General features: G+C 36.1%; 2 protein-coding genes across 6 annotated transcripts in view; one reads left to right on the forward strand and one right to left on the reverse strand.

The window, feature by feature from the left end:
- COG5 (component of oligomeric golgi complex 5) overlaps nt 1-18,924 on the forward strand; it is a 358,927-nt gene that overhangs the window by 93,243 nt on the left and 246,760 nt on the right. The window lies entirely within an intron of this gene.
- Nucleotides 778-6,623, reverse strand: GPR22 (G protein-coupled receptor 22). Of its 3 annotated transcripts, XR_016230935.1 has the most exons (3): nt 6,251-6,623; nt 4,406-5,329; nt 814-2,745 (listed from the first exon to the last, which is right to left on the reverse strand). XR_016230935.1 is itself a non-coding variant. In XM_002712038.6 (2 exons), the coding sequence occupies exon 2, from the start codon at nt 2,722-2,724 to the stop codon at nt 1,423-1,425; it is 1,302 nt and encodes a 433-aa protein (XP_002712084.1). In that variant the 5' UTR covers nt 2,725-2,745; nt 4,406-4,543; the 3' UTR covers nt 778-1,422. The 3 variants fall into 3 exon arrangements, 2 of the variants coding, with proteins under 2 accessions (XP_002712084.1, XP_008256570.1); XM_002712038.6 differs by lacking the exon at nt 6,251-6,623 and having other exon boundaries at nt 778-2,745; nt 4,406-4,543; XM_008258348.5 differs by lacking the exon at nt 6,251-6,623 and having other exon boundaries at nt 778-2,745; nt 4,309-4,446.

The following is an 18,924-nucleotide window of genomic DNA, read 5'->3' on the forward strand; positions in this document are numbered from 1 at the left end:
ACAAATTGTTATTTGATTTAGTGAACACAATGTTATAAAACAATAAAAGTTGTTGAGATAACCAATTAAAATTTTGTGAGTATTTTGCCTATATTAAGTAACTCACTGGTACTTTTATGATATTACCATTCATTGGTAGATTATTACATAATGTATACATTACAAAATATAAGAGAATCCCAGCTCTTCTATAGTTAGGATTTGAAATTTCATGGTTTTTCCAACTTGAATTCAGATTTCCAGGAAAAATACTTTAAAAGTTTAAGTGATGTTGGAATAGAAAAAATGGCAGCATGTATTATTGCTTTAATGATTTTCAGAGTGGAAACAGAACTACTGAATTTTTAAGAACTTGGGAGCTATGATAATAGGAGCCTTGTTGACTTCCTATTACTCTAAAGTTGCTATGTATCTAAAATTAGAAACAGTGACTTTGTGAGACTTCCATAATAAAAATTGAGTCATTTTTCCCTTGATAATCATTGGGACAGTTAAATTGTATTATACAAAAAGGTGAGTTGAATAAAATTAGGAAGTTAATTTTAATGCACCAGTTTTTTCAGTATATTGTATTAATCCAGAATGTTTGACTTGGACTTAAGCTAAGTGAGGAAGGAAGAGAGAGGCTGGTAATTTAGTTTTCTTCCCTCCCTTTATTGTTGGTTCATTTATATACTATAGGCATAGTACCTTTAATCTTAGATGGTCAATCTTCTTTTCATAGCAAACTTGAATTTTAAAGTTTCCTTATCTTGGTGTGCATACACAGGGTTTTTTTTTTTTTTTTTTTTTTTTTTTTTTTTTTTTTTCTGGTTCATGAATTTTAACATCCTGATAAATCTTATGATTTTCTACATTCAGAAGAAATGATAAGATTTCATCCATAGTTCATTAGTTTTGATACATCAAATATTATAGCAAGTATACTATACCAGGAAACATAGTGGTCCAAAAAATCCTGCATGGTTTTGAGCCCATAATTTTGTTTTTACATGAAATCCTATCCTAGCTGTCATCATATAAATGTATCTATAGTTTGTTGGTTATAAACAGTACACACACACACACACACACATATATATATATATAAAAGCAAGGATACATGTGCCAGTTACATCTGAAGTTACACACAGTATTAAGGCTATGTATTTATTCTTTAGAAAATCTGACTTACATAAATATCTGATGGACATAATACTGACAAAATATGCACGTGATATTACTTTAACAAACTGCCATGCAACAAATACATTAAGTAATGAAAAAATTGAATATATATGACCTAATCTATTTGACATTCACATTGAAAATTTACAACATAACCAGTACTTAAAATGTTTTGCATTTGGCAGTAATTTCACTTTTTACAATTTAAATTTAAAACTCTTCTGAATGTGAATTTGGTGAGACTTAGTCTTTTCCCTAGTCTGTAACAACCTGAGGTACCAAACATTTCTCTCTTATTTCACTATCTTCAAAGGTAAATTTCTTGTTTCTTTTAGGATCGATCCAAGAGTTGTGTATGACAGCATTATTAGGCATGGGATCAGCTTCCACTATGGAAACAACTCGCTTTTTCATTTTACTTTTCAAGACCTTTTGAAATTTTTGTCTAGTGAACGCATATAATAGAGGGTGAAATATGGTTGTCCCATAAGCCATGACTAGAAAACACAATCTTAATTTTACTAAAAGGTCACTTGGGCCTACACATAAAATGGTGGTATTTAAAACAGAAATTGGTGTCCAGCAGAGAAGAAATGTAGAAATAATCAATAAAGACATTTTGAAGACTCTTTTTTGCCTCTCTCTTCTTTCACGGTGTCGTTTCACAGCTCGCCGAAGGGCAATTATTACAGAAACTGAAGTTCTTACACCAAAGACTACATTTCTCCCACCGCTGCTTTGTGACATGTCTGTAGTCTCATGTTGTGTGGTTAAAGAAATTGTTTTTTTCTTTCTTGTTTTCTTCTTCTGTCCTGTAGAAAATCTTGTGCCTATTCGAATGTTAAGAGCCTGAAGAATTTTGGTATATGTGATTAACATTACTATAACAGTGAAGAAGAATATTGGGATCTGTACTAGTAGATGATAATACATTCCCAGTTCCGTGTAGTATTCATTCGTGCTGACACACAGAAGTGTCTTGTTGGCCCATGTATTTCCACTTTGAAGACTAAAAAAATTTACCTCAATAAAGGGAATCAGGAAAGAGAAAAAAGAAAATATCCAAATTGATATCATCAACATTACAGCTCTGCCCATGGTCAGAATTCGGTTTGCAGGTTTTACAGAAATGTCATATCTGTCCAAAGTGATGGCAAAAACGTTGATTGCTGTTGAGACACTTGCAAAAGATACACAGGCCTCATGGAAACAGCAGATGAGAGCAGTGTTACTCTCCAGTGAAAGCAGAAGGATAACTATAGTTAGAGGAATACATCCCACACAAATTATTACATCAAGTACATGAAGATTCATTGTAATAATGTTACTGACAGAGTTGATTAAGTTGGATTTCATGCAGTAAAGTACCAGTACGGTGAGATTGCTGCCAAGTCCCAAAACAATTTCTAACATAAGAAATCCGGTAAGAGACACTTGAAAGCTTAATGGATATGATAGTGGTTGGTACATATTGGTGTTGATGTCATCAATGTCATCTCGCACTGTAATGTTAGATTCAGACTGCATGTTGATTTCCAGAGTGGGAGAAAAACACATTCTTTTGGAGCAGTTTTTTCCCTAGAAAGTGAAATAGAATAAACTATTTGATATTAGGCAGTTTAAATGACGTATAAAACATGTCTTCTTTCAAATTTTTTTTCTTGTGTACTTGATTTTTAAGTTTATAAGTCATTAATGGAAAAATGTAGATTTAAAAAACATCAGGGTTGCATTGTTTTAATATAAAAGGAAATTGTGTTTTCCTCCTGAAGAAATAGCTATATGGGGATTTTCTCCCATAATGCAAAATTATTTGATATTCTATAAACATTATTTGGGGTTTTCAGGCTTATTGTTTGAGACCGGTATGCAAAACTAAATTTTTGCCCAGTGTCTTAAAACTTCATTTTAAAATAATTGTGTCAATAGGAAATAAACACTATTTTAATGTGCTCTAGATGGTTAGTGTAGATAGAATTTTCCCCATGAGATTTCGAATGAACAGGACAGTGTTTCTTTCAGAATGACGAAGGGTACAGAGCACTCACTTTTTAAAACTATTTTATCCATGTTGATTCATTTCACACTGATGTGTTTAGGGATATTTGGAATTATTCCCTTTATTTTCTACAGAAATAAACAAATGATAAGTATTTCATATATTGTGATGAAAATGCTCACTGAACTTTACTATTGGCAAATACAAAATGGGAAGAGAAGGGACATTATGATAAAGTAAAAAGCCACAAAGCTTGGTAAAAGAGCTCTCATCATTGCTGTGATTGATTGATTGATTTTGTAATCACACCCTCTTGTGGAGGGAGAAAATTGAAATTTAATATCATATTAACAAATAGCCATTTTTTTGAAGAGGCTTGAAATTATCAGCTGACTTTATTTGCTTAAACAAAATTTTTCAAATAAAAAAAGTAGGGAAAAAAGAGTATGTGAAGCCCATTTTTTGAGGAACCTTTTAAGGTACACATAACTTGTAAAACCATCATATACATCACCCAGTGAATAATTTTAAAGAAAATTAAAATGCTCTTTTGCTAATTCATGAAAATCTATATTTTAATACAAAGGACTTTAGAATAAATAGTAAAAAATATCTAATTTTCTGGCTAAATTGTCAGTAATCTGAATATTCAGATTAAGATATGAAATCATACAAAAATTATATTTCACATTTCAGGTACAGCATTTCAATTGCAAAGCCATATTCAAACATAAATTATAAAATCCATGTTAATCTTTCACTTGATATTTCCTTTGACAAGTTTTAATACAGTTTTATTTAGACATGTTATTTTGGTGATAATACTTCAGAAACACAAATGATAACATTAAATTTCTTTTGAGCTGGTGTGAGGTCTTACTAGAGGCATATTTATTCAAGTAAGTGAAGGTCTTAGCTAACACTGGAATCTTATAAAAATGGAAAATTTGAAGTGTGCCAAGTTTTCTGAACGGACAGATTAAACATCAGGTCTTTGTCACATCACTTAGCTTTATAATTACATAAAGTGGAAATGTCAACTTAGATGATAATTAAGAACAATGCATTTCCTTGTGGAGCAAGATTCTTTTCTTTTGGAAAGGTTAAGCAGTGTGGTGGGGTGCATGCATCTTCTGACCTACCTGTTTGCTGTTGCCTCATGGGCCTTTTGGCTCACTATGACAGTTTTTCAGAAATTGATACATGATGTCATTGACATATTTTGATAAGATTTTTTACCTGACAACAAGGAAGTAGCTGTGTTTTATTTCATACTTGTAGGAATTCTCTCATTTTTCTCTCCAGTACTTCAGCTGCATGAATTGAGATTTAGTTGGCTGTTGGATTTCTAAAGAACAGTACATAATATTTGTGTTTGCTTTGCCTTAAAAAGTCGTGACCAGTAGAAACTTCCTTAGATGATAGGAATTACTTTTCCCTTTGAGGGAATATATGGTATTGTCTCTGTTTTCCAGAATATGTGAAAACAAAAAAGGAAACACAAGCTTTCTAGCTTCTAAAATGTATTTAGACATCCTTTTGTTACAATTGTAAATCTGTTCCTACAGCCGTCCTCATTATTTTGCAATGATTTCTTGATCACATAACTTGCTTTATATTATAAATCCAGTCCATGTTCTTGTGATAAAAACCATCTGCTATTTAATTTGGTTTGTTTTCATTAGAAGAGGATACATAATTGGTCGTAAAACTCAGATGGAAAAATCCATTAGTCACATCAATGGAAATGAATTTCTGAAGAGTTAGTGCAGAAAGCCCTTGCTAAAGCTTCATTTTGCTTCTCAGTAAAGTGTGTCATTCTCCTTTTTGGAAATTGAGGTTTCTTCAAGAATTGCTAGCTTTCACAGTTGTGGTATGCGAAAGGATAAACTCTCCCTTTAAAAATGCTCACCATTTTGTTTTCAGGCTTTCACAGTGATGTCTTTTCCTTTTTGTGATTATTCTGTGTAGCATTTCTTAGGATACTGGTGATCTGTTATATTCCAGCAGTAATGTAGATGCATTTTCTGGTTTAACCCCTTGATGTCTTAAAATCATATGTTACAAGAATATCTTGTAGTCTGTGGCTACCATCGGCCAGGAGAAGCTCAGTTGCTTTCTTCATGTTGTCAGTTGTAAATAGTGAATTAGCCCGCGTGGGCCCTGGTGAAGAAGAAGAAAAAGATTAAGAAATAGGGTTTTTCGTAATTTCCAGTTAATTGAAAGTTACTTTAGTTTTGTTTATCAAAGTATTAGTGAAGTATATTGTTAGTCACAGCTGTATTCATAAAATTGTTTGTTTAAATATTCCCTTTTCTTACAAAGATTATGTTTATTTTATTTAGCAATGGAGTTAAGAATTTAGATATAACAGTGAGAGTAAAGCTGTATTGTTGGAAACTAATTTCTGCTCTCATTTTAGGAGCTAACCTGTATTTTTGGACTTTATAAACAGTTAACATACACTAACCATACAGTCATTCCCTCTTGTCTTTGTAATAAATTTAACATCTGCTGCTAAAATATTATAGCTTGCTTAATTAGCACAGAATTTGAATTTTAACATATAAGACAGATTACAGGATAAGATGCTACAAATTCCCATCAATGAATTGCTCATGTGGTTTGAAATGTAAGAGGTAATAAAAGAAAAAGTAATGGCAAATTAAATAATTTTCAATGACTATTCCCAATAATAATAAACTTAGAATGAAATTGCATAACAGATAAAACAAACTGGTAAACCTGGTTTTTTGAAGAAATATAAGCATTTTTTGAACACTTGAGAAAAACCATACTGATCACATTAAGAATATTTAGGATGTCTGAAGTGTCTTTAAAGCTGATGTCTTCATTTGAATTAACAAAGAATATTCTTTGTATTTAACATTGCATCTTGAAAAATTACATTTAAAGCATGTCATGTCTTAACAGGAATTGATTTAAGAAATACATGTTTAGTTATAAATAAGTAGACTTAAACAAATAAACTCTTAGAATTTAACCTGAAATTTTTCAAAGTAATTTTACCCCACTATGCCGGTTCAAAAGCAGCTGCATACTATAATAAGGAACACATCTTACCTCTGCTAAAGATTTGATAAATTCTTGATGTAGTTGAAGCATTTCCAGTTTTGGTTGATTCATTTTGCACACTTGCTAGTAGAGAACTGGGGAAAGAGGGTCATAAACATCTCTTCAGAAATGACCTTAATGAAAATATGTGTCTGTGCTGTGCCATTGTTTCAGCAGTGCTCCTAATGTATGGAACATGTAGTGCTGCTTAGAGGCTGCTGCAGTCTCTCACTCTTCCTACTGTGCAATCAATAGGCATCTGAAAATACATAATGAAAGTAATTTAACATACTGAAGGCTGCTTCTCTCCAGAGACAACATTTAGATTCAGTCTTCCTCAAAAGGAACGGCACTGCTTTTCGGAGGAAAGCCTGTGCTGAGCAGCTTTTGCAGAATGACAGCCTACCTTGTCGCTTCTCTCCACTGCAGAGAGATGCAGTGCATTCACTAATTTTGATTGGTCAGTTGTATTGGGCTTAAACTGTGCTTCGTATGTATAGCAGGGATTCCCACCCCCCCACTGTTTTATATAAGGATGCTTTTTAAAAAGACTAAATTTATAAGTGGTTATATGTTATTCGGAAATAGAAAACTAGTGAATTAGTCCTTTAAAAATGTGTATTCTAATTTGGTTTGTTGGTCACTTATGCCAGGCATTATAAACTGCAGGGAGGTGTGGGGAACAGGAGAGATTTACATAGTAAAAAGTATTTGTGGATATTCTTTCTGAGGCCTTGATAATTTCATGCATGTATATGTTTTGTTGTTGATGTTGTTGAGATTCTTTGTTCTACAAATAGAAATACACTGCATCTTTACTGTGGACTACATTGAATTTCAACTAGTTTATTTGTATTCAAGTCGTCTTCTCTTTGTATTTCAAATACTTCTGAACATCCTAAGGAGTTAAACATTGTCATGACTTCATTATTCATTCATTCATGCGAGTATTCATTCATTCAGAATATTAATCAGATTGATCTAAGGTGATTATACCATAAAATAATTTCTGAAAACTTCTTTGCTTTCAGTAGCATAGTCTCAGTGTATGAAACTTAATCATTTGCATTACTTTTATTGAGTACTTTTCAGTCTACCTTTAGTAACTCTTTCATTTGGGAGATGTATGCTAATTACTTGCAGTAATATTTTATTTCAATTAGCTGTTTTTGAGTGTGGTACTTTTTTTAGTGGATTTTTATTAAATCCATATAGTTGTGTACTAATATTGTTGGTATATGTATTGATAAAGGAAAAAGTTAGGTCCATGTCTTCATACATTATAAGGTTAAAGTATTATAAGATATGCTGTGAAAATAATAAAAACAGTAGTGTAAGTAATGAACCCAAAATATTAATTTAAAATTAAATTAAATTTTAGTTTCCAATAAGTATTTTTAGACGAGTATGTAAAATGGCTTGTTTCATTTCCTGTTGGCATGTTAATCATGACATGTTTTCATTATCTTAGGAATATTAGTGACCTTCATGTTTCAAAACAATGTATGCTAAGCTTTTATTTGCATTTGGAATTATTCTCATAAGCTTTAAAGGCAATATGCAATTTTATAATCTTCCATTGGTAGCATGCAAGCTTTAGTTGGGGAGAATGGCTGACTAGTATGTGGGTTTTAAATTATGTTTCTATAGAAGTTGAGAATAATATGATAGATAAGTGTGTTGTGAATTAATAAAATTTTCTGCACTGCTTTGTATGACCAGGCTTTGGTAATACTCAAAATGAAAATGTTTTTGTTATTATTTGTACATTTTGAAAGTTGGGGAGGAGGATCTTGGTAGATGCCAGCCATGTTAAAAGATAGCTAATATACACATACACCGTTATTTTAAGCTTCAAAGTAAAGCCAAAGAAAATATGTTAGTCTGTTGAAACCTGTGGTATGGTTTAGGAAATTGTTAACATAGTGGTTGGAAATATATATATATATATATATATAGTGCTATGTAAAGTGTTTTTCTGTCACAGAAAGTATTTACTTAACGCTTATTGTCAAAATGTCACCATAAAGTAGAAGATACCAAGGCAAAGAGGAATCTACTGACCTGAAAAAGTCTGTATGAGTTAGCCTCAGACTCAGTGTTAGAGCTCTGCAAACCCTACCCTCCTAGGTAGTTGAACTTTTTGGAAAATTACAAAGATTCTTGGGATTTAGAATTGGATGATCTTGATTCAGTTGAAGCTTACTATCTATATAATGTTTGGCAAGTCAGGCTTCCTTTGGGTCTCAGTGTAGCTTTAATTCTCTCTGTTCAAGTAGATTACTATATTTTTAACTCTTTGTGAAGTAATATTTCCAAGTTATATACAGCTTATTTTGAATAAACAAAATCTGGAATCTCTGTAGGCAGTAATAGTTGCAAAAAACTGAACTCTGAACATTGCTGTGTATTCTGCGTACAAGTATGCAATGCTTAGTATAATTTTTATTTCTTTTTAAAACCCACAAATTTGTTTGGTAATTACCAAATACTCTGAACTCTTCACTGGGTAATCCTAACAAACCCTGTTTTGAATAAATATGCTAATATTTAAACCACTGGATTGAGATTAGATTATATTCTTTCATGAAAAAAATTAGTATCAAATTACAAGTCTGAATATGCAGATTCTTTTTTCTATTGTAACAGATTTTTACACTCATGCGTTTAATATATTTTATATTCATGTAGGATACTAATATTGAAAAGTGATAAAACCGGTGATTTAAAATCAAACTTTGTTATGAAGTTTTATAGGTTCACTTTTTACTTAATAAATTGGGAGAGCAGTTTGGCTTCCTAATGTTACCCAACCTATATAGATAGGAATCTAACCCTCAGATACAGCTCAATTAAAATTCCTTAAAAAAAAAAAAATCCTTTTTAAAAGTAGCGTCTTGGGCCAGAGTTGTGGTACATTAGGTTAAACTGCTTCCTGTGATGCTGGCATCCCATTTGGGCCCCAGTTCACATCATAGCTGCTCCACTTCTGATCCAGTTCCCTGCTGATGTATCCTGGAAAGCAGGGGAAGATGGCCCAACCTAGCCCTAGCCATTATGGTCATTTAGATAGTGAACCAGTGGATGTAAGATTTCTCTCTCTCTCTCTCGTTCTCTCGCTCTTTCTGTTTTTACTTCTTTCTCTCTAGCTTTTTCAAATAAAATAATCTTTTAAAAATTGTCTTTTTAGTTATAGTAATTTAATCCCATGTCTGTTTTAATGCTAAAATTTCCTAATATGAAATCTTTGATTTTTAATTTTATATGTTTAAGTTTTGAGAGCTGTTACTATGATAGAGTAATTTATTGTTAGATTTACATTGTATTTTTCATACTAAACCACTCTTACCGATCTGTTTTTTCTCATGTTAAATTTTTTCATGATTCTGAGTTGTCAGTAAAACACTCAAATTTATGAAATATTGGAATTAACCATAACTGAAAGTGCTTTGAAATTATTTGCAAAGTAGATATTCAAAAGCAGATTGTAATGGCTGGAAATCACTTTTTAAACTGTATTGTTTCATGAGTGCTGTTTCAGTAACACTTAACACAGTTAACTCTGAACTCTCTGAAATTGAAGCCTGGGAAAAAAGGATTATTTCAGTTTAAAGCAATTCAAAAATTTTGGCTCCTCAACTTTAAATTTCTTTCACAACAAATGTTTTATCAGAAAAATAGAAATGGGCCATCTGCTAAAACTTTCATCTAGTGGAGAGTAGCCAAGGCAGTGGAGAGTCAACAACATTGGTGATTCATTATCTATGAGAGAATAATTGAAAGCTGATTATATTGGATAAAGTACATGCATCAGAATTGCATACTGTGAATAGAAAATTTCACAACCTATTCTTTTACATCCTTCCCTACATCACCTAAGTTGAGTAGTTAAAATTTACATTTTATATTTTTATCCTATTTGTTTGTAAGTTGCTTGGAAATTGTTTATACATTATAAAAATAAATATATGGAATTTCTTTCCATCTTCTTATCCCACACCTAGACTTTGGACAGTGGAATTATTAATTCCATTTAACCACCTTCCCTTAAGTAGTGCTGTTGCCATGCCTACTGTGGGGCCTTGTTCAAATTACTACCCCTACACTGAGTGTTCTGTATTGACTGCTTTGGGTCTCTCTTTTCATCCTTAAATATTATGGGTTTTGTTGCTGTTTTTCTCTTTTAGTCAAAGAATTATGCAAAATGGCCATGTTTGTGCTTTTCCCCTTCGCATTGGTTTATCTTTTCTATTGGTGATATTTTCTGTTAGCATCTGGGAAACAGTAGCAGATTAGCTTCAGAATTTGTAAGTAGGGTAACATCACCAGCCCTTAACAGCTTTTGACAAGAATGTGATGCAGATAGCTTCCTGGGAGAGCAAGGACAGGGCCCTTTTGGGTCGGTTTAGGAGATATGAGATACAGTAGTTGTAGTAGTCCCCTCTAGAACTACCAATTAATTATTTTTTGAGGCTAAGCAGTGAGTATTGGAATAAAATGAAGCTGCTTGGATGGTGTGTTGGTTTTTGGTCACTCTCTGGGTTGGAGGAGGCAGCAAAGCACTAAGGCAAAGCTGCTGTAGCTATAGTTGTTGAATTAGGGGTCCTTGAAAGCTAAAATAGGACATATCAGCAATGAGGATGCAAAGCTTTAGGTAGACTAAATATATTATAAGCTCATTGGTTGAGTGGGCAGCCACTTGAAATTAAATATAAATGCAAAGTCTGTCTTATTGGTGCAGAGTTGTTCTCTGTGCCTTTTAGTTGTTCTCTTCCTTCTTCTTCTATAACCTCAGCTGCTTAAGATAGAAGTGCAGTATGGAAGGGTACCTTGAGGAGGGGTTTGTAGCTCTATTGGATACAGATGCCCAAGCCACCCTCTTACCCTGTCCTGTCGGAAGGAAGCACGGTAGGTGGCAAAGGAGGCTAAAGGTGCTGAGGGTTGCCTGGTAGAACTCTAGCAGCCCATGCAGAGACAAATTAGAGATCTCTGAGGCCCAGGCACTTCCAGGAGCTCTGGGTACACTGGGGGACTCTGCATCATCCTGGAGACGTCAGAACAGAAGAAAAACCTTCCCGGCCGGCGCCGCGGCTCACTAGGCTAATCCTCCGCCTAGCGGCGCCGGCACACTGGGTTCTAGTCCTGGTCGGGGCGCCGGATTCTGTCCCGGTTGCCCCCCTTCCAGGCCAGCCCTCTGCTGTGGCCAGGGAGTGCAGTGGAGGATGGCCCAGGTGCTTGGGCCCTGCACCCCATGGGAGACCAGGAAAAGCACCTGGCTCCTGGCTCCTGCCATCGGATCAGCGCGGCGCGCCGGCCGCAGCGCGCTGGCCGCGGCGGCCATTGGAGGGTGAACCAACGGCAAAAGGAAGACCTTTCTCTCTGTCTCTCTCTCTCACTGTCCACTCTGCCTGTCAAAAAAAAAAAAAAAAAAAAAAAAAAAAAAAAAAAAAAAAAAAAAGAAAAGAAAAAGAAAAACCTTCCCACCACTGCAGCCCTCCGCTGCAGGCGACAGGAAGGGAGAGCTCCCCTGGGCTCCTCAGGCCCCTGGTCAGGAAATAATGCAGTGCCCTGGCACATAGGCTGTATTCTTCTGTGTGTGTCTGTGTGTATAATTCTTTGGTTTGTGTTCCTGAAAGGGAACAGGTGAGAGGCAAATTCACAAAAGCTAAATTGTAGGTGGAGCCTCTGGGCCTATTCAGTATACTGTTGTGTTGGCTTCCTCTGCTAAATGTACGATTGGTATTGATTTTTTTTTTAAATTTATTTATTTTGAAAGGGAGAGACAGAGATCTTCCATCCTCTGGTTCACTCCCAGATGACCAGATATAATACAGGAGCCAGGGGCTTTTTCTCTGTTTCCCATACAGGTGGCAGGGACCCAAACACTTGGGCTATCTTCTGCTGTTTTTCCCAGGCCATTAGCAGGGAGCTAGATCAGAGCAGCTGGGACACAAACTGGTGCCCCTATAGGATGTCGGCATCACAGGCAGCAGCTTTACCCACTGTGCCACACCACCAGCCCCAGTATTGATTGTTTTCTTATGTTTTTATGAACGTACTAGAGTAGATTTATAGAAGATTCTGTCAGTCTTACAGATCCAAAGAAAATTTTAATCCTGCTATATGTAGAGGTGATCCAGCAAAAACAGTGCATGGTCCCAGGAGGAAAGAGAAGAAATAAGAAATCAGTTTTAGTTAAAGGCTTGGAGGCTGCTGGCGAACTCAGGCCATTTCCCAGTGCAGTAGTGCCACCTGTCTGACCCAGCTACCAAGTGCACCTCTTTTGAAAAGACATAGCTATTAGCTTATTGCTGAGTTCTTGTGGAAATGGAATACCCATGACTCTAGTTTGAGATCCCTATTTTGGGATAGGTTAACTTGGACCTGATGATAACAAGAAAAGGCCCAATAGATTTCATTGATCAGATGAAAATAGTTTGTACAAGGGTGAAAGCAACCCCGTTGGGAAAAAACTTAATTCTTACTTTACCACCTGAAGCAAAGTCATTGGTTCACTGGGGCAATTGATTCACAGAAGTTCCTATACATTTCTGGGCCAGGTTTACTGTTGGGTCAACCAAGTTGAAAGGTGATATAACCGTTCAGTGTCAGTGTCATTTACAGAAAACAGTGGGTAGAACTACAGCAGTCTCATAACTGTGACCAATACTCCCCTTGACGACCCTTGTTAAATTTCTGCAGACTCCTGGCTTGTTGCTAATAGCTTTACTATCAGGTTTGCCTCCTAGAAAACTAACAGATCATAAAACTCTCTGGGACTGCAGACTATTAAAACAAAGCTAGGCAGTCAGACTCACTCAAGCCTGGACTGCCCAGATTGCTACTGTTTCTACTTGGATCCATAATTGCACAGAATATAGCAACATATCCACACAATGAATTGGGAAGCCAGTGTCCTTGGAGACTTCTGTTTCCACTTGTAAAATTACTTCCTTTTCTGTCCCCAGGGCTGAATTTTTTTTTCTTCCTTTGCCTCTGATGGGCTTCAGCAGTGTCCAAAGAATGACATGGTTTGCTCTGCATCCTTCAGTGGTTGTAGGTTTCTTCAGCTGCCTGTATTAAAGGTAGTAGAAAGGATTCAGACTGGACATCATGTTCTTCTCTTACTGGCTGCTGTGCTCCTCCTCTGAGCTTTTCACCAGGCACTCACACTTGTTTCGCAAATATGTGGTAAGGTCTCTGAAGAACCTGAGGATGTATGTGAGTTCCCTTTGTGTCCCTGGTCTCCATGCATTCCATATGTTCTTGTTAGCCTGCATTGAGTCTTTGGCAGTTCAGTAAACAGGTACTCAGTGTTTGTGTATGCTTTTGTCCTTCAGGTCACCTGTCTTTCCTTAAGAGTTCAGGTTGGTTGGTTGCCTTGTAGCCTCAGCTCCTGAGTGAAATCAAGAAAAGCTTATGTTTGCAGATAGATTCCCCCACTCCTTTTTTTGTTGTTTGTATTGTTTTGTTGTTGTCATTGTCAGGCTATGAGTTGTGTTCTTTCAAGCTTTCTATAACCTCTGTGGGAACCAGGGAATATAGGCTGGGATTTTGAATGGTATGACATTCATCTGTTGGGTACCAGCCACATCTTTATTTTGAGTCATCTGTTCTGTAAACATGGTATCTCTCTCCATTTATTTAGGTCATTTTTCATTTTTCTCAGTAATATTTTGTACTTTCAGTGTACATGTTGTGTCAAGTTGGATGATGCTGGACTAAAGTTTTTCATACTATTGTAAATAGTATTTAAAATTTTTATTTGCATGAAGAAATATTACACATATTTTAACTTTTATTTGAAAGAGTGAGTTTGAGAGAGGTTTTCCATATACTGGCTCACTCCCCAAATGGTTGCAGTAGCTAGGGCTGGGTCAGGCCAAACCCAGGAGCCAAAAACTCCATCCTAGTCTCTCACATGGGTGGAGGGGCCCAGGGCCCAAGTTACTTGGGCCATCAGCTGCTGCTTTCTCAGGTGCACCAGCAGGAAGCTAGATTGGAAGTGGAACAGTCTAGACTCCATCTGGTGCTCTGATATGGGCTGCTGGCATCTTAGGTTGTGACTTAAGCTCCCTGTACTCCCCCCTCCCCCACAACACCCTCCTCAATTTTTTTATGTTAAACATAAACCTTATGATCATCCCAGACTTATTCATTAGTTCATATTTTCTTCACTCCTCATGATTTTCTTCCTACAGAGTTACACTTGAATAAACAGAGGTTTACCTCCTCCTTTTAGATATAGATGGATAATCAGTGTTGGTTTATTGCCATCATAGTTAAGACCATAAATATAATAATGTTGAGTAGTAATGATAAAAACAAACATCATTATTTTTTTATTCCAGATCTTTGGAGAAATAGCATTCAGTCTTTAACCATTTGATATTTTTTTAAGGTTTATTTATTTATTTGAAAGTCAGAGTTACACAGAGAGATGAGAGGGAAGGAGGGGGAGGGGGAAGAGGAGGGAGAAGTCTTCCATCAGATGGTTCACTCCCCAGTTGGCTGCACCGAAGCCAGGAGCTTCTTCCAGGTCTCCCACGTGGGTACAGGGTCCCAAGCACTTGGGCCATCTTCTACTGCTTTCCCAGGCCATAGCAGAGAGCTGTATCAGAAGTGGAGCAGCTAGGTCTTGAACCGGCGCCCATATTGGGACGCCGGCGCTTCAGGCCAGGGTATTAACCCACTGCACCACAGAGCCGGCCCCTCACCATTAGATTTGACATTATATGTAGGCTTGTTATAAATACCATTTTTCAGGTTGATAAAGTTTGATTATTATTTATTTGAAGTAGGGGAGGGAAGAAGGTGAATGAGAGACACACATCTTCCATCTATAGTTCATTCCCCAAATGCCTGCAGTTTGGTCTGGCTGAAGCCAGGAATTCCATTCTGATCTCCCAATGGGTGGCAGAGGTCCAAGTACTTGTACCATCATATGCTGCCTTCCCAAGCACATTAGCAGAAACCTGATTTCGAAACAGATGAGCCAGGATTTGAAGCTTCTTCGAAGTCTCCCACTTGAATGGAGGGGCCCAAACACTTGGGCCATCTTTTGCTGCTTTCCCAAGCCATCAGCAGGGAGCTGGATCAGAAGTGGAGCAGCCAGAGGCTTAACCTACTGTGCCACAGCGCCAGCCCTGTGTATTAAATTTTTTAAGTGATTTTTTCCACTTACTGAGATTTCATGTTTTTCTCATTAATTTGGATGCATAGCTTGAATCTTTAAATACTTCTGTGAATTGACATATAAAAATTGTGCATATCTTTGGGGTACCATGTGATGTTTGAGTCATACATAGATTTATTTTTCAATGTTAAACCAACCTTGCATCTGTGGGTACTTTTTTAGAATAGTACAAGATTTTATTTGATATTGTGTTGTGTAAGATCTGCCTATGTGTTCGTCAGGAATATTAGTCTTCCATTTTCTTTTATGATTTTGGTCTGATTTGGGAATCAAGACAATGCTAGAGTCCTAAAATGGGTTTAAAAATGTTCTTCTGCATCTAATTTCAAGAATTTTGGGTAAGGTTAGTATTACTCCTCCCTTAAATATTTGGTGGAATTCACTAGAGAAGACAATTGAGCCAAGAGGTTTTATGTTGCTTACAGAATTTAATTATAAATTCAAATTATTTAATAGGTAAAGATGCAGATTTTCAAATTTTTCTGTCTCTTGATATATTATCTTTCAAATAATTTGTTTCTATCATTTAAATTGCCAGACGTAGTGGTATTGATTGTTTTTAATATTTCTCATTTTTTTAAAGATTGATTTATTTATTTGAAAGAATTATACAGAGAAAGAGAAGGAGAGAGGGAGAGAGAGAGATCTTTCATCCGCTGGTTCACTCCCCAATTGGCTGTAATGGCTGAAGCTGCACTGAGCCGAAGCCAGGAACTGGAGCTTCTTCCAGGTCTCCCATGTGGGTGCAGGGCCCAAAGTCTTGGGCCATCTTCCACTGCTTTCCCAGGCCACAGCAGAGAGTTGGATTGGAAGTGGAGCAGCCAGGGCTTGAACTGGCGCTCATATGGGATGCCAGCACTGCAGGCAGCGGCTTTACCCGGTGTGCTACAGTGCTGGCCCCTTCTCATGTTTTAATGGCTGTAGGATCTGTACTACTGTATTCCCTTTAATTATTGGTATTGGAAATTTGATTTTCTTTTTTTCTGCTTTCTTGATTTCAAATCTTATCTTTTAATATTTCCTTCCTGGTCTACTTTTACCTAGTTGAATCTCTCTTTTATAATATGTGTTTAGTAGGGCTTACCTTTCTAGCCACAAATTAGAATATATATTATATCACTTTGATCAGTATGTTTTCCAATTTCTCTAGTATTTCTTTACTGATATATAGTTCAATTAGAAGTGTGTTTTCCAGTGAAAAAATATTGGATGATTTTTTAAACATTTTTTGTTATTTCTCATTTCATTCTGTTATTTTAAAAACAATTTAATTTTAAAGATTCATTTATTTTTGTGAATGAGTTAGAGAAAGAGAAAGATGTGTTGCATCCACTGGTTCACTCTGCAAATGGCCACACAGCCATGGCTGATCCCGTCTGAAGCTAGGAACCAGGAGGTTCTTCTGGGTCTTCCATGTAGGTACAGGGGTCTGAGCACTTGAGCCATCCTTCACTGCTTTCCCAGGCCATTAGCAGGGAGCTGGATTTGAATTGGCAGCAGTGGAGAATCGAACTGGTGCCCATATGGGATGTCAACATTGCAGACAGTGGCTATACCTGCTTTACTCCAACACTGGCTCCAGTTCCATTCTTCTCAGGGAAAATACTTCATACAGTTTCAGTTTGTGGTAAGGTTTGGATTTGTTTAATGGCTCAGAATATGGTCTCTTTTGCTAAATGTTGTGTATACTCTTGAATAGTGCGTTTTCTTTGTTGGGCAGAGTTTTGTAAAAGCCAAATAGATCAAGTTCTTGGTAGTATTGTAATGTCTTTTAGAAAACCTTACTGATTTTCTGTTTTTTGTTCTTTTTACTGAAGTTAACTTCTTTTACTGATAAAGGAATTGTGAAATTGCAACTATAATTTTTTTTGTCAAGTTCTCCTTTAACTTTTTCCAGTTTTTACTTATATATTTTTATTTAGGTACGTGCATATCTTTATCTTTTGTTGTATCTTTATCCCTAATAATAATCCTTATCTGATATTAGTGTAGCTATCCTGGATTTTTTTCTATGTAGATTGCATCATATTTTTCTTAATCTTCACTTTTGACTTATCCGTGTCTGTGGATTAAAGGTATATTTTCTGAAGATAGCAGTGGTTTATTTTTGCTTTTAACTCATTCTTTATTTTTTAAAAACATTTACTGGGGCTGGCTCTGTGGCGTAGTGGGTAAAGCTGCCGCCTGTGGTGCCTGCATCCCATGTGGGCGCCAGTTCGTGTCCTGGCTCCTCCACTTCTGATCCACCTCTCTGCTATGGCCCAAGTCCTTGGGCCCCTGCACCCATGTGGGAGATATGGAAGAAACTCCTGGCTTCAGATTGGCACAGCTCTGGCTGTTGCAGCATCTGGGAAGTGAACCAGCGGATGAAAAGAACTCTCTGCCTCTACTTCTCTCTAATCCTGCTTTTCAAATAAAATAAAAATTTGTTAAATTTTTATTTTATTTGAAAGGCATGATGACACAGAGAGGGAAACATACACACACAGAGAGACACAGAGAGACCTTCAATCTACCGGTTCATTTTCTAAACAGCTGAAATAGCCAGGGCTGGGCAAGATTGAAGCCAGGAGCCAGGAATTCCATCCAGGGCTCCTGTGTGAGTGGCAGGAACTTAGACTTGAGCCATCATCTGCTGTTTCCCAGTTGCATTAGCCTGGAGCTGGATTGGAAGGGAAGCAAAGTAGTCAGGACTCAAATTGACACCCCCATAGGAATGTAGGCATTGCAAGCAGCAGGTTAATCTCTTGCTCCATGACACGTGTCCCACTATTTGCTTTCATTGGGACATTTACAATTCTTAATTTTTTCATGTGATTAGGGTTTAGTATTGTTCATTTGTTCTGTGTATTCATATATTCTTTGTTTTTCTTCCTTTTTTACCTTCTTTTGTATTGAATTTTTGCTATTTCAATTTGTCATTTTCTGTTATTAGCTGTATCTGATTTTCTTATTTTTGTTGGTTTAGGTTTTATTAAATTTACCTCATCATGGTTTAATTATGTCTCATCTATACTTCCATGTGAGTTTCATTTGCCCCTTCCGTCTTTTTATTTATTTACATATTTATATGAATGGCAGAGCTTAATTGTCAATTTTTGGTACCATGGGATTGTTGGCAAAATTTTTTCCTACTTTTTTTTTTTTTTTTTAAAGAAATGTTTCTTGGATGTTATTTTTGACTTAATTTTACTTGGTAAGAGCCTTGGATTTTCCCTTTTTTCTTTCACCATTTAAAAAAAATTAGCAAATTTTTTGTTATGTGGCAAACATAGTTGTTCCTCAGCTGTAAAATGTGCCTGTTTCCCTCTGGCTCCTTCTAGGTGTTCCTTTTTATTTTGCTTTTGTGGTTGACTGCCATGTACTTTGGTGTGATCCCTCCCTCCCTCCTTTCCTTCCTTTTTTTTTCTGTCCTTGCTTGGGGTTCACTGATATTCTTGGATGTGTATTTTTGTTGTGCTTGTTACTGTTGCTACTTGGTTTTGTA

Source organism: Oryctolagus cuniculus, chromosome 3, assembly GCF_051225735.1.
Source record: "Oryctolagus cuniculus isolate XC-2025 breed Fujian yellow rabbit chromosome 3, ASM5122573v1, whole genome shotgun sequence".
NCBI classification, from domain to species: Eukaryota; Metazoa; Chordata; class Mammalia; order Lagomorpha; family Leporidae; genus Oryctolagus; species Oryctolagus cuniculus.

What these genes read in the sequence shown, in the direction of transcription:
- GPR22 (XM_002712038.6), bottom strand. Translation starts at nt 2,724, where the DNA reads ATGTGTTTTTCTCCCACTCTGGAAATCAACATGCAGTCTGAATCTAAC.